The sequence below is a fragment of the Dasypus novemcinctus genome, chromosome 2 (genome assembly GCF_030445035.2).
Source record: "Dasypus novemcinctus isolate mDasNov1 chromosome 2, mDasNov1.1.hap2, whole genome shotgun sequence".
Taxonomy (NCBI): domain Eukaryota; kingdom Metazoa; phylum Chordata; class Mammalia; order Cingulata; family Dasypodidae; genus Dasypus; species Dasypus novemcinctus.
The window spans coordinates 35,268,145-35,282,760 of NC_080674.1; the positions used below are offsets into that span (position 1 = coordinate 35,268,145).

General features: G+C 41.7%; 1 protein-coding gene across 1 annotated transcript in view; it reads right to left on the minus strand.

Moving 5' to 3' along the window:
- Positions 1-6,308: 6,308 nt before the first annotated feature.
- Positions 6,309-14,616, minus strand: part of MTMR12 (myotubularin related protein 12) — a 101,405-nt gene continuing 93,097 nt past the window's right edge. The window contains exon 16 of the mRNA XM_058307541.2: positions 6,309-9,256. Within this exon, the coding sequence (XP_058163524.1) occupies positions 8,687-9,256 (570 nt within the window). The 3' untranslated portion in view covers positions 6,309-8,686. The remainder of the gene's footprint in view (positions 9,257-14,616) is intronic.

Here is a 14,616-nt window from a genome sequence, read left to right on the forward strand (position 1 = left end):
AAGATGATGCAACAAAAAGAAACACAGATTCCCAGTGCCACTGATAAGGATAGAAGCGGTCACAGAAGAACATACAGCAAATGGACACAGAGAGCAGACAACTGCCGGAGGAAGGGGAGAGAAATAAAATTTAAAAATTAAATAGAAAAAAAAAAAACTGTAAACAACCTTAAAAGCATACTGACTGCCAGGTTCTAGAATAATTATAACTGTTTAATTTGTTTTAATCATAGTTTAGAAAAATCTGTCCTTAGGTTTCAAGGACTTTTTCCTTTACTTACTGAAATTTGACAATTGGTTTATTAATTACTCTCATTTTAAGGCTGTTAAAGGTTTAAATTGGGGAATTATGGGACACACTGTGGTTCTTAATTCCCCAGGGCCTAAAAGACAGAGTTTTAAACTATACATACATTTCCTTTCCCCCATATCTCCTGCAAAGAGTAGGAGGGCCTGGTGTTACTGGACTTATGCTGCAGAAATGAATTTCAAGAGCACACCGGGTGAGTTAGGCCAGTAATTTATTCAGGTAGGGAAGACAAGAAATGGGAGAAATAACAGATCAGGGGTCCCAGGTAGAGAGGAAGGGGGTGAAAAGTGATAAGGCTGATTTACAGGTTACAATACCCCATTATAGATTATAAATGCCCAAGTTTACTTGCATGGCCATGTGGCAGAGGAAAAGTGGTAAGAGCAGTGCACTGAGGACAGGAAGGGTCCACAGGTGAGAGCGCATGAGAGAGCATTCAGGACTTGCTAGTCTGCTTTTTAAACCACTAATTATTCCACCCCTTTGCTAATGGCAGGGGAAGTGTTCCAGCTGTTTGCTGTTTTGATTGATCACCCCACCCATCAATCACCCAGTGAGGACCCAATGATAAAGTCCTGGGGAACATCCAGGGCTGTTCCTGGCTTCCAGAAGAAGTCTTTGTTCTGAATAGCAGAATCTTGGGGGTGGGGGTCTTCCAGCAGCCATCCTGGGAGATACTGATGTCCACATGGACTTCTTGCCAGGTTCCAGATCCATCTATTGATTCCCTATCTTCCTAGCCTGCTTCACTGGGGAGCAGTGTTTAGCAAAAGTTTAGGAAAAACTTTTTCCTCTCCCAATAGTTTCAATATTCCAATTTCTGTATGACCTTTCCATCGTGCTTAGCTTCTGTAATTTGGGCTCCAGGAATATTCATTTACATATATAAGTGTTCATTTAATTTTTAACAATTTGAATAGAGCTCTTTTAAGAATTTATATTTGTTAATTTGATATTACTCTCCTAATACATAAAAATGTACACTGAGCAAATAGGCAGACACAGAGTTAGACACAGAAACACATGACTCACTAATGTTACTTATAATTTTCATTCTCTTACAAAATAAGTTTAACCGTAAAATAACATTCAGAAGATCACTTTGAAGGCTATTTCTAATTAATCTGCACTGTGACCATGCAGTTTTGCACAAGAATTTCATTCTTTAATCACTGGCTTATAACCAAATTGCTCCCAGTGCTTTAAAACACAATTTAGGGGGAAGTGGACTTGGCCCAATGGTTAGGGCGTCCGCCTACCATATGGGAGGTCTGAGGTTCAAACCCCGGGCCTCCTTGACCCGTGTGGAGCTGGCCCACGCGCAGTGCTGATGCGCACAAGGAGTACCGTGCCACGCAGGGGTGTCCTCCATGTAGGGGAGCCCCACGCGCAAGGAGTGCACCCTGTAAGGAGAGGCATCCAGCGTGAAAGAAAGTGCAGCCTGCCCAGGAATGGTGCTGCACACACAGAGAGCTGACACAGAAAGATGATGCAACAAAAAGAAACACAGATTCCCGGTGCCACTGATAAGGATAGAAGTGGTCACAGAAGAACACACAGCGAATGGACAGAGAGAGCAGAAAACTGGGCGGGGGGGGGGGAGGGGAGAGAAATAAATAAAAATAATAAATGTTTAAAAAAAAAACACTGTTTACATCATTTTCCTTTACTTAGTCCACATCAGGATAGTCATGGGGAAAGCAGGTTATCAGGGCCTGTGGAAGGACGGGAGGTAGAGGTGTCTCAAATTTGCCTTCCCCCAGGTGATGGGGAGGAGAGGTTGCCATTGATACAAACAGGGAAGAATAGAGTAGTTATCATTACAAAGGTGAGGGCAGTCCTGAAATAACCATAAGCAAAGGCAAACTCAGTTCAGAATTACCATCACAATAAATTAGTCTAAGATTACTATCATAACACTAGGTCTAGCTAAACCTATTGAGTTACAGCAATTGAGATATTATTCTTTTGCTGTTTTATAACAAAGGCATCTATATAAAGATCTCAACTTTTAACAGTTTCTAGTAAGTTTTTACTTCAAAACAAATTAGGCACTTTTGTTTATTACTTAAGCAACTAAAACAATTTTATTAGTAATAACGTTGCTAAGTTTTTCTGCTTTTCCAGCAACTAATTCCACTTGTGAATTCTTTCATATCAAAGGCAGTTGTGAGACAGCATTGTCATTTACAGACTAACTTTCAGGTTACCTTTCACCGTTATCCAATTTGTAACAGGCGAGCCCCAAGTCTGATTTAGGAGTTCCTAGGCACAAGCAGAATGGCAACATTAAAGTGAGCACAGACTGGAACAGAAGAGAGAATTTTATATACTTACTTAGCCAGAGGTCTTTAATGGCTTACTTCTTGAGAGGATACCACTTAGTGGATGGCTTATGAGGAGGCTTCATATTCTATAGGCAAGAAGTTTAATACACAGTCTATAGATCTTGATTCCCCATTCACTCCCCTTATTAGGCACAACCGAGGCTACTGAGGTCCAGCGTGGCAGGTTAGGACTAAGAGGGTCCCCTGTTAATTAAGAAATTAAGAATCTTACCTGCCATGTCAAAGGTCATCCGAGGCACCTCCAGGCTGATGGTTCACATGTGGCTTCAGGCCCCTTCCATCCTCCCTGGGGCAAGTCCCCCTGGAGCCTGGTGCACACAGCAGCTCTCGGCCAGGAGCCCCCCTCTGCACTTGAAGCAGGTACCTGCTGATGTGGAGTTTGGACTCAGGTGGCTCTCAGGTGGCAGGGTGGCAGCTAAAAGGTGAGCCTGTCCAAGGCCTGCCCCTCCTCACCAGATTTTTTTTGGTGTAGTCTCAATTGTTGAAAACTGAGAAGGCTGTTTCTCAAAGGGAGTTAAGGAAAGCTGGGGGGCCCAGGGAAAGTTTTTGTAGCTTCCTACAGATATCTGAGGCAGACTGGGAATAAAGTGAGTTCCTAGGAAGTTCTACTCTCAGGAAGTACCAGACGGGTTTTGTGGGGAGTTTTTGTGTTGTTTTGTTGTTGTTGTTTTTGTCTCTACCAGCTTACCTTGAAATAAGGCTAGGTTTTCATCCTGCCTCTGAGCAATTTCCCTGAGCTTGTAATTGACCACATCTTCATCCCTCTGTGGATACATATGACCACCTGGTCTCTGGCCCTCAGATCTCCCTGTCCCCTCCTTCTCTCTTACACAGGTTTGACTGGAATTCAAGGCCCCATACAGAGGTGACTGTTGGCCATTCTCTAATTTGTACTGCAGCCACATGGTGTGGCAGGAAAGGATTAGCCTATTCCTTTTTAGACCATCAGCAGGCAGGTTGTCCCAATTCTTGAGAAGACGCCCAATAGTGAGTCTACTGGAATGCTAGAGGTTGCACCCATTGTTCCAGGGAAAAGGAGGGGAAAAAAGTCTGACAGCTGATCCGGTGGTATCCCAGATCCCAGCCTGACTGAACTTTTAGTCTTTAAACGAAGCTCCCAAGCTTCTTAGATATTGGGTGATGTTTGGAGCTGGTCTCCAAACCAAAGCGCCCGAGTGGCTTGTTTGGGGATATGTTTGGAGTTGCTGCTCTGGTTCCGGTGTCCTAAGAACACAGAGGCTGTGCTGCCAGGCATCGCTGGGGCATCCTAGATCTTGGAGACAGCCAGACCTGGATTCCAGACCACAACTACCAAGCCAAACTTTCTCCTAGAAAAGGGCCTGGCTAGGGATCTTCCTTTGGCTTACTCTTGCAGAGGCCTTGGGAAGTGGCACGAGAGCAAGCTCATTTTATGGTCACCGCCAGGGATTGAGTTTTGCAGTTAAATCAGACATTAAGAGGCACATTAAAGGGAGTGGATGTGGCTGAAGTCGTTGAGCATTTACTTCCCAGGAGAGGTCCTGGGTTTGGTTGCCAGTGCTTTCTAAAAACAAAAACAATAAAACCCACAAGCAAGCAAATGAAAAAAACCAATTCAGGAGAGCAGATCTGGCTCAGTGGTTGAGCACCGGCTTCCCACAGACGAGGTCTGGGGTTCAATCCCTAGCCCTGGCATCTAAAAAAAAAAAGTCACATTAAGAAGCAGGGACTGATTGATTTGTGCCTTATAGGCAAACAACCTCAGGAGACCTGGTGGTAACAGATTAACAGGAATCTCAGGGCCTCCCAGGGATTACCAAGGATAGGAGTCTGGGGCCCACGCTAATAAGACAAAAGACGGCACAATCAGGCTGTAATTAATAAACTTAAGCTCACCAGTCTTTGTAGGGTGTTGGAGAGCATTTCTTGACTCTTTGTCTCCTGGCTGGCTTGCCAAATATGTTAGTGAACTCTCTGGGTTCTGGGCTTCTAGGTTCTTGGCTATATAGCATAAAGGAATTTAATGACACAAGATACGGTAGGCAAGGGAGCAGACTTTATGAGAAAACTAAGAAAACACAACCGAGGCATGGGTGCGGCCTGTGCTACAGGGTGAGACGCATATATGGGGCCCTGAGTTAGGCCTTAAGCCTGATTTCCTCCCCTTTCCTAATATTGGTACGAGGCTCCAGCTGCTTGCTGTTCTGATTGATGCCTTTCAAGTCTCAGGCGACCAATAATGAGGCCTTTTGTTTGGACTTACCTAGGACCAATAGAGAGGTCTCTTTGGAGTTATTTGGGGCTTCCCCTTGACCCCGGAAGGAGTTCCAAATCAGACTCATGGCCAGGGTCTTGGCGGGGTCTTTCTGGCTTTGTTCTTAGAAGCAGCCTTCCCTCAGGGAGTTGCTGGATGGGGTTTCACCGCCACAGTCTGTCAGGTCCCAGCTGTGGCTCATCTTCCTTTCCCCTATATTGTCCTGCCTCATCTATAGCAGGACAGGGTGCTTGGCCCAACGTGTCCTCCCAGGAGACAGCTTTAAAAATGCTCCAGAGCCACAGTGAGGCCTAACCACAGCTCTGACCTTCCTCCGTTGAGCAACTCTGACCAAGCATAGGTGGTACTCAGAAACAGGTTCCCCCTGCCCCCAGCTCCCTCTTAAAGGACTTAAAAGGGGGTGACATGAACGCACATGGAGGAAACCAGGAGTCTATTCTCACCCCATATTGGATGGAAAATGCCTCATTCTATACTCCCCATGAATCCCACCTCCCACTCCCTAACTTTACTTTGAAATCTACGAACAGGCAAAATTGAGAGTGAGAAACAGGTGGGTCTTCAAAGAAAGTCCAACAGTGAAACAAAATGTTAAGTAAGACTGGAAACTGCTAAACTACAGGTTCATAGCTACTACTTGGGAATTTAATAGAAATAAAAATATCACAGAACTATAAGTATCTGAAAAGAACATGGTAGCAATGACGGCTCAGTTAAGTTCCAGGATGGCTCAGAGTAGGCTTTCTGGACATAAGGTGAGCCTGGCCAGGTAGGAAAGAATGGGGTGGGGGTACAAGCGGAGGAGTGGGAGCCTTCTCCTGTCCCAAGGGAAAGGGTAAAAACTGTAGAATAAGAAAGGTCAAACAGAACTTCTCAGATAAAGACAAGCTAAAAAGCATGAAACAAAAGTAATAAGGAAAAATCCTCATAAACCACCTCATTCTGTGCTCATTTTTCCTCTCTGGAAGGAAAAACAAAGCTTTTTCTATCTTAATTTAAATGAGTTCATATCTCTTTCAGCAATAAAATAATAGAATTCTAGTTTTATATATCCCTATAAAAGAGGCAGCAATATTTAATTTCAGGGATTTTTAAAACAGTTTTCCTTTAGTCACCCTATAGGGCCTCCTGCCCTATTGTATTTTTTCTTCATCGCATTCTATCACCACCTGAAACTTAAAATATTTTTTTGGTTATTGGTCCCCCTCCACCCCTATCAACTCCCCCCAGATTTGCACACTAGAATGTAAACTCCTTGAGAGCAGAGCTTAACCACTCCCCACTGAAGCTCTCATTTCTGGGGCACTGCTTGGCACCTAAAACATGCTTAAAACCATCTCCCGAACGAATGTCAGTAATCACTGCATGTGCTGTATCAATCACTCCAAATACAGTATTGCTTTCAAATTGTGCTTTAATTTCTGCAGTCAGATATGATGCAGTGAGATATGAGTATAAATTGTTGTACATCCAGAAAATAAAAAGCACATTTATACAGATTTAGCCCAACAGCTTATTCCCTTAATAAAAAAAAGAATAAAGTTTGAATTTAATTAAAGCTAGTTTATCTTCAGTGTAAAAACTTGGAGGTATAAACAAACTTAAGGTATTATATACAGTAAATTAATGTACATTACCAAACTTGCACAGTGCAGCATTTAAACAAAGTCTCATTTCAGCTTTTACTGTTAAACATAACCCACATCTCACTCTTGAATAAAAATTTCAAAATATATAAATCCAGTAAGAATTCTATACACAAATACACATTATAGAAATCTGATTTCAAATATACATAAATTGTCATGACCTTTATATGTACAACAGCTTACTTTTCTATTGTAATTTTTTAAAAAATCATAGAAAAATATTTCAATGCACATTCAACTGCTATGACAACAGTCATGACCTTGTGCCTTTAAACCATTCTTTGTGGAGTATAAAGCATCACACCAGGCATTTCTGGAATGAAAATTACTAAGATCCTAAGACTGAATAGGCTACAGTATAAATATTCACGTTATAATATGGTAACAAAATAGTTAGCTCCTTAGTATATATTTAGGCGGCAAAGGGGCAGAGAAGTGGACATTAGTGCTAGTTTTAAGAAGGCCCACAGAACATATGTGAAGGTAGCTAATGGACTAGTGTATTTTTTAAAAACTCCTACTGCAAGCCTAACACCAACCTCACTAGTAAGACTCTTTAAGGCAACCAAGACTTGATATGTTTGGTCCCCAGATGCGTTAACGCTTGTTGCCCTCCCCTCAACAACTGCCATCCAGACAGACCAACCTGGCTCACATGCTAACATGGAGTGGGGAGAATAGCAGAATAACTTATTGTACAAAAGACCATTCAGTGCAAACTTAGAAACCCCTCTTGGTCAATAGTGTCAAGATTTATTATTACCTTTGAGCAACTCAAAGTTTTTCTAAACATTTAATATTCAAATTGGGATCTATACTGGAGAGCAAATGTTTATCAATGGCAAATACTCCATTTGAAACATTCTTACATGAGATTTTTTTCCCCCTTCCTCTTATGGGATTTAAAAGGATTCCATTAAGAATGTAAAAACTGGTCATTTACAAAGTGACTTTCCAGCATTAAAAAAAAATAATTATATATATATATCTCATTTAGACAGCAGATCCAAGAAGGTTATCAGGCATAATCAAGTGTCTTCTATGGCTTTTTAAATCACTGAGGTACTATATGATAATCATCACTTCTGGTATTTGTTTAACTGCTTTCCTATGAAAGCCACATTCAAAAATGATCCTACCCATTAGTCTGTAAAGGTAACTGACCACGTGAGTAAACCATCTGAGGAGTTCTACAAAGGACCACAAATGCAAATGCTCAGGCCTTGGCATCTATTAGAAAAAAGCAAAGGGATTAGTTTTGAACACTGAGAGACTCCAGAAGAATGGAAGCTCCTCTGGATATACTGAAGAGGTTCCTCCAGTTTAATCAATAGGTTTAGCAGCAAGAAACTGGGACTATGTGCACAAAGGCAGGGGTGGCTTGGAAGAAGGGTGGCATGTGAAGCAGGCAGAGGAAAGCTCTGGAGCTGTCAGCCTATGTGTGGTGAGGTAGCCCACCACCCCCACACAAACTGATACTCTATGGAAGAGAAACGATGAAACTTTAGGACGAGTAACACAAGGTAATTTCCCCACCTTTTCTATATGCAAGAGAACAGAGACAAGAAAAATACCATTAATGATTTGTTTAAACAAATGCCTTAAATTTTGATACCTCTATTTGAATATTTAATTTGCCATATAAATATCACATAAAGCTGAACTTGTTTCTGAGACAGTCTACAGAGAAACTTACTATTCTAATGGTAGGATAAATTATGTTGGCACAGAAAAGATCGGAAGAAAGTATCAAGTCCAAGAATATCTTATGAAAGCCCTTTCTAGCAGTAAACCAGCCGTTGCAGGCTCTGTATAATACTTACGCATCACCAGAAAACAGCCCCAATCCTATTATGAGTCAGGTAGAAGTTCCCTTCAATTAATAACACTAGATATATGGTTTTAATTGCATAGTCTTTCATTCCCATGAAAAAAAAAATCCATAAAACAAAAAACACGAGAACCAGCTCTTTTCCTGAAGGCCCAGGTTTACTCCAACACAGTCCCAGGCTAATGACACCACCAGCATTAAGCTTCAGCATGACACACTACTCCAGAGATCAAAGGGGTTCGATTCCTGCCCCAATCTCCAATATTCTTTTTTCACAGTAACTGTAAAAACAAGTCACACATCGCCTAGATCCACAAACTCATCTTCTCGTTTGGCCAAATCCTCTTCATCGCCCAGAGCTTTCCAACTGCTGGTAGGTAAGACAGGCTTAGAGGACTGCCGCTGGACCAAAGCAAAGGGAAACAAAGAGGACAGGCGGGCGGAATTCCTCAGCAGGGCGGGGGCCTCCGCCTGGAGGGCCACCTGCCTGTGGTGTCTCTCGTCTATTTTCTCTTGTAAGCTCTGAACTTCTGCCATCGTTTCCAAGAGTTTACTCATAGTAGCCACTCTGCCACCACCTAGGATCTGGGCTTCTGGAATCCAACGCAAGTACCGCTGAGCCCAGACTTTGATTTCTGGCCCCTCTATGTGAGGCAACAACAAACCATGGTAGTCAGTAGGTTTGCTGTGCCAGCTGTCATAGAACTCTCGAAAGTTGTCTTGTAGCTCATCCGAAGAATTAATAAGTTTGCTAATTCTCTTGCCCAGAAGATTTTTAATTAAATGATCTGTTTCTTCCCTGAAAAACCCTCTTTTGGGAGATGATTTAGGCTGGGTGAGTGGCAAAGAAAGTTGTCGTTGATGCTTTGAGAGAAAACACAAAAATCTCTGGTTAATTTAAAAGGCACAGTTACAGTTGTTAACATCAAAAAAGGGGCATAACCCTGTTTTAACAAGTGTTAAGAAACATCAGAATGGCCATGCCAATGCAAATTCATTAAGATGCTGTAACATACAAAGAGGAAGGGGGTTTCTTGTTGATTCATCTGATGCGAATGTTAGAGGTACACTGTGTTCAAACCAAATGGGTTAAACAGTGTGAATGGGATCTGTGCTCAAGGGCATGTGGCAACAGGAAGTAAAGCTTTTTTATTTTTTTTTTTAGGTAGCGGGGCTGGAGAGTGAACCCATGACCTTGCATTTGGGAAGCCTGAACTCAACCACTGAGCCAGATGGGCTTCCCTGAGTTGTTTTTTTGTTTCCTTTTGTATTTGTTTTTAGGAGGCTTTGGAACCAAACCTAGAACCACCCATGTGGGAAGCAGGTGCTCAACTGCTTGAGCCACACCGGCTCCCAGGGAGTAAAGCTTTTAATACCCTACTCCCCTCTCATAGGAGGAGAAAAGTACACGAGGACCTTTTTTTAGGACATACCCAGGATTGAACCCAGGACCTCATATATGCAAAACAGGTGCTCAACCACTGAGTTAACATCCACTCCAGCCACATGAGGGCTTTAAAGGACAAGCTTAACTTAAGATAGGGGAGTTTGGGGGTGATACTGATTCATTTTTTGAAGGAAGTAAAACGTTTCTTTGGAGATTTTAGAGATGTTAGCTTGAAAAATATTCTGAACACCTGCACGGAAGCAATGACTACCTGATGATCTTATCACTTAAAAATGAAATAACAACTTTGTAGGTTAGGTTATCAGGCATCCAGTGGGAGTTTAAGCCTAAGTCATAAAAATTCTTTTCAGCAAAAAAAGCAGAGGCAGGTGGGAGCAAAAGGAATGTGAGAAACCTGCTAAATTGTCCAGACATCCTTGTGTGACAACCGGCATGGAGTAGAAGAAATGTGTGAGCATTTAAGTCTGTCGCCCCACTTACCCACCCCAGTAATTCTAACTGCAGCAAAGGAAAGGCTTATATTTTAGGCTGTGCTGTGAGAGGGTTGTGAAGATGGGGGTAAGGATCAGAGGTCAGAAGGGTTCCCCAGTACTCCAGAACAAAGTAAAAATAAGGAAAGAAGCTGTTATTCCCCAACTCTTTTGATAAGATGTTCATTCAAGCTAAGAATAGATTGAAACTAGTTTTGGGGTCCTTCACTGGCTTCCTCTGGTTTCAGGATCAGGTCCAAGCTCCTTAGACTAACCCAAAGCCCTCAGGGATCTCGGGCCTGCCCATCTTCCTAGACTCTCCCACAAGTACCTTGTCCTTCGGTGACACACTTTTGGATCCCTAAAAGCTGCATCCTCTGTCACTTCTCTGTTTCTTTGCAGTCTCTCTTTTGCCAAACACATCTTTTTCCTAAAATGTCAGTTTGTCTTCAAGTCTCAGTTCAAAAGTCAACACCTCTGAAAAGCCACTGAGAACTCCCTCGACTTGTTTAGGGACAACTTCTCTGCAGTAACAGGAGTAAAGTAGTACTCATCCAATTCATTCAACAATGATATATTACTACTGCTGCCACTACTACTACTACTACTACTATTACTACCACTGTGATTATTATTATCATAGAAGCTGGCTTTTAGGGAGCTATATGCCAGGCAACATTCCAAGTGCTTTATATGCTCCTTTAAGTTTCTCTGTAAACTGATGAGTAAGTTTCTTTTATTACCCCATTAAGCAGGTGAGCAAACTAAGACACACACATATGCAAAAACAAACCTTATTTTCAGGCTAGTCCTGTAATTCTCTAACACATTTCTGCCAAAGGTTCTTTTTAAAGTATTCTTTACTATAAAGGAAATATTTCATTAGGGAAAATGGAATAACAATAAAAGTAAAAAAGAAGAAAGCAAAATCATTTCAACATACCACAACACAGAGATTCCCATGATTTTTTTAAATTAACATATTTTTTTATTGACTGAAGTTGATCAGTTGGTTCTCTTAGAAGGGACAGAGAGACACAGAGTATATTGTTTGTTTTTTTTTAAAGATTTATTTTTTATTTCTCTCCCCTTCCCTTCCCCCTCCTGCTCCCGCCCCCCCCCCCCCCCCCGCCCAGTTGTCTGCTCTCTCTGTCCATTTGCTGTTTGTTCTTCTGTGTCCGCTTGTATTCTTGTCAGTGGCACTGGGAATCTGGGTCTCCTTCTGTTGCATCACCTTGCTGTGTCAGCTCTTTGTGTGTGCAGCGCCACTCCTGGGCAGGCTGCACTTTTTTCGCACTAGGCGGCTCTCATTACCAGGTGTACTCCTTGCACGTGGGGCTCCCCTACATGGGGGACACCCCTGTGTGGCATGGTACTCCTTGCACACATCAGTACTACACGTGGGCCAGCTCATCACATGGGTCAGGAGGCCCTAGGTTTGAACCCTGGACCTACCATGTGGTAGGTGGACACTCTATCCGTTGAGCCAAATCCGCTTCCCACAGAGTATATTCTTTAAAAAATTACTTTATAAGTTCCAACTAAAGTCTTTTATTCTTCAGTGATTAAAAAAATGCACATAAAACTTGATCTTCTAACAAGCTTTCGTTGGTATAAGTAGATGGGAAAACTACAGACCCAGACTAGATGGGGCTCTATTCAGCTTTCCAACAGAAAGACCTCTATTGTCAATCACCAAGGGGATATTTTCCAGTTAAAAGTACAGCACATCACATCATTTTATGTCTATTTATACAGCAGAGTCCAGAGATAAAAATCACAAAAGAAGAGAATGCTATTTCTCATATATTTGCAGCTAACTCTGATAAGCTACTGGTTATTATTTAAATGTATGCACAGGTTTAAAAAAATTCAGAAAGTTAAAATAGGATTTTATACCACTAATTATCAGATGCAGAGGTTCTCCATTTTATGTTCACACCTTAAAAGAGCTTCTCTAGTATTCAACTGTAGTGCACATCTTTAAAGTCTCTTTTTTTCTTAGCATAATTCTAAGTTAGTATATACACAATATACAATAAGATACAATTTCCAAATTATATATTTCTTAACCATGAAAATGGTTGTCTTGAAAACAAAATATACATGTTTAAAAAACTATATTTCAGTTTCTGATCCCCTTTGGTATTAAATGTTGCTTACGAAAGATTAAAATCCTCTTTTTGTTTTCAAGATTAAGTATTCAGTGTTGATGTCTGCTTCCTGCCTTCTGCATAGACAAGCAATATGCTTCCATGATCACACTGAGTACTGAAGTCAACTTTTGTTTTCCTCACTTGTCAGGGTACTTTTTTGAGCTGCTCTTCTAAGAAGTCTAAGTTATTTTTGACACTGCTGCTGACCCTCCCAGTGCTAATGGGGAGCAGAGTACTCGGCTCCAGGTCAGTAACTGTCTGATGAGACTCTGCCAGCAAGTACTGAAGCTTACTTGTGGGAGAAAAATCATCCTTTTCACTGGGCAAGGCTGCATCTTTGTTGATTAGTAAAATCTTAGGCTCTCTCTGCCTAGAGGGGCCTGCACCAAATCTTGTGTGTATTTCTGTTCTTTCTCTCCCATTTCTCAGCAAGCTCTGTTCTTTCCCCTATATCCCAAATAAATTCTGCTTACTGGCCTAACTTAACAAAAACAAAAAACAAAAAACTCAAGTGAGTTCTTTTTATCAGAAGAGGTATCTATGAATTCTCGTCCCCTCTTAAGATAGATTTTGAGGAACTGAAACAAAGGGATGCTGCATGGCAACTGGCTCGTTGGATTCCAGAGCCTGTGACTCCTCTATCTTTGAGTCACATAGCTGCATTAACTCCTGAGAATTTTCTACATTAAAATAAAGAAACTGCAGATCACTCTGTTGTTTTACATAAATCAGTAAAAACCAATTCACCATGCAGGGAACTTTTCTCTTGTTTAAGGCAAATGATTTCTTCCTGTTGTTCATTACTTTCCATTGTCTTTTCATTCAACTCCACTTTTAGTTTACTAATTTCACCCTTAAGTACTTTCAATTTCTACTTATAGTCTGGCTTTTCTGTCACAATACAAGTCCCCATCATCTTGGCATCACATAATGCATGTTCTAACAACCTAAATTTCCCTGAACAATTTGCAATGTGATTGAATGCCTCAATAATATCTTTGTCCTTTAGTTTTATTATTGTAGTCAGGGCTTATTCTCAAGCTTGTAATTGTCCTATCCGACCAGAAAGTTCCACTAATGTTTGCTGAGATTGTTATTTCTAACCTCAAGGTCTTCAGAGAGGAGAGAAGCATGTGTTGCCTTTTGAGCCATTTCCTGAAGTTGTAGTTGAGTCTTCTGAAGAATCATTTGGCATTCATTTTGATTAGATTCAAGGATTTTTACCTTCTTTGTGAGCATCCTTCTAATTTGAATCATTCTTCCAAAGTCAACACTTTCTGTTGATCCTCTTCCCAGGAAAGAAGCTGTTTTTGATGTATGGCATCTATATTACTGAGCTGTTTATCTTGATTTTTCAGCTCTCTAATTAGCAGATGTAGTTCTTTTCATTGTTTCTCAATAGTGGAAACCTCAATATCTGATCCGATATCCTGGCTCCAGGCAACAAAGTTCGTTGAGGGGTTCATAGTATTTCCTCTGCTGCACAGAAAGTCGGTGTGGGCAGCATCACCCTAGAAAGGCCACAGGTGCACCTGTGCTGGATCTCCACGCCCGCGGCTGGCCCCAGCAAGCCCACACAAACCGCCTCCCCAGCTCAAACACACGTGCCCCCCACCCCCACCCATGACTTTTGACACTCCCTTGTACAGAAGAGATGAAGGCGAGGAGCCAGCTGGCCTCTCTTCTCTGTAGTGACCACACTGAGTCAGGCAGGGTGGGAGGACCAGGGAATGCAAACGGAAGTTAAATGTCACTGAGTGCTGTGTGCCAGGTTCTGTGCTCAGTACTTTATGTACATCAACTAATCTGATTCTCAAACAATACCTCATTTTACAAATGAGGAAACTAAGGTAAAATGGTTAAGTAGTTTATCCAAAGGCACTATCTACCAAGTGTCAAAGATGGCTTCAAACATAGTCTGAACTTAACTTGATCTTGGAAGCCGCCTTCTCTCAATCTCCCGTGGAGCTACTAACTAAACAGAATGTTCTGTATGGACCAATGTAGGAGCAGCAACACATGCCCAAAGTCTGATCAAGGCCTTAGGCAGAAGTTAAGACTGTATACTTGAGCAGAATCCTAATAGTCATGTGGTAACACATAAAGCAATAATTCACGGTTCATCCAGAGCTTCTCAGAGCTTCTTCTTTCCAAACTTCTCCAAGGCTATCTGCCTATTGAAAGGATATC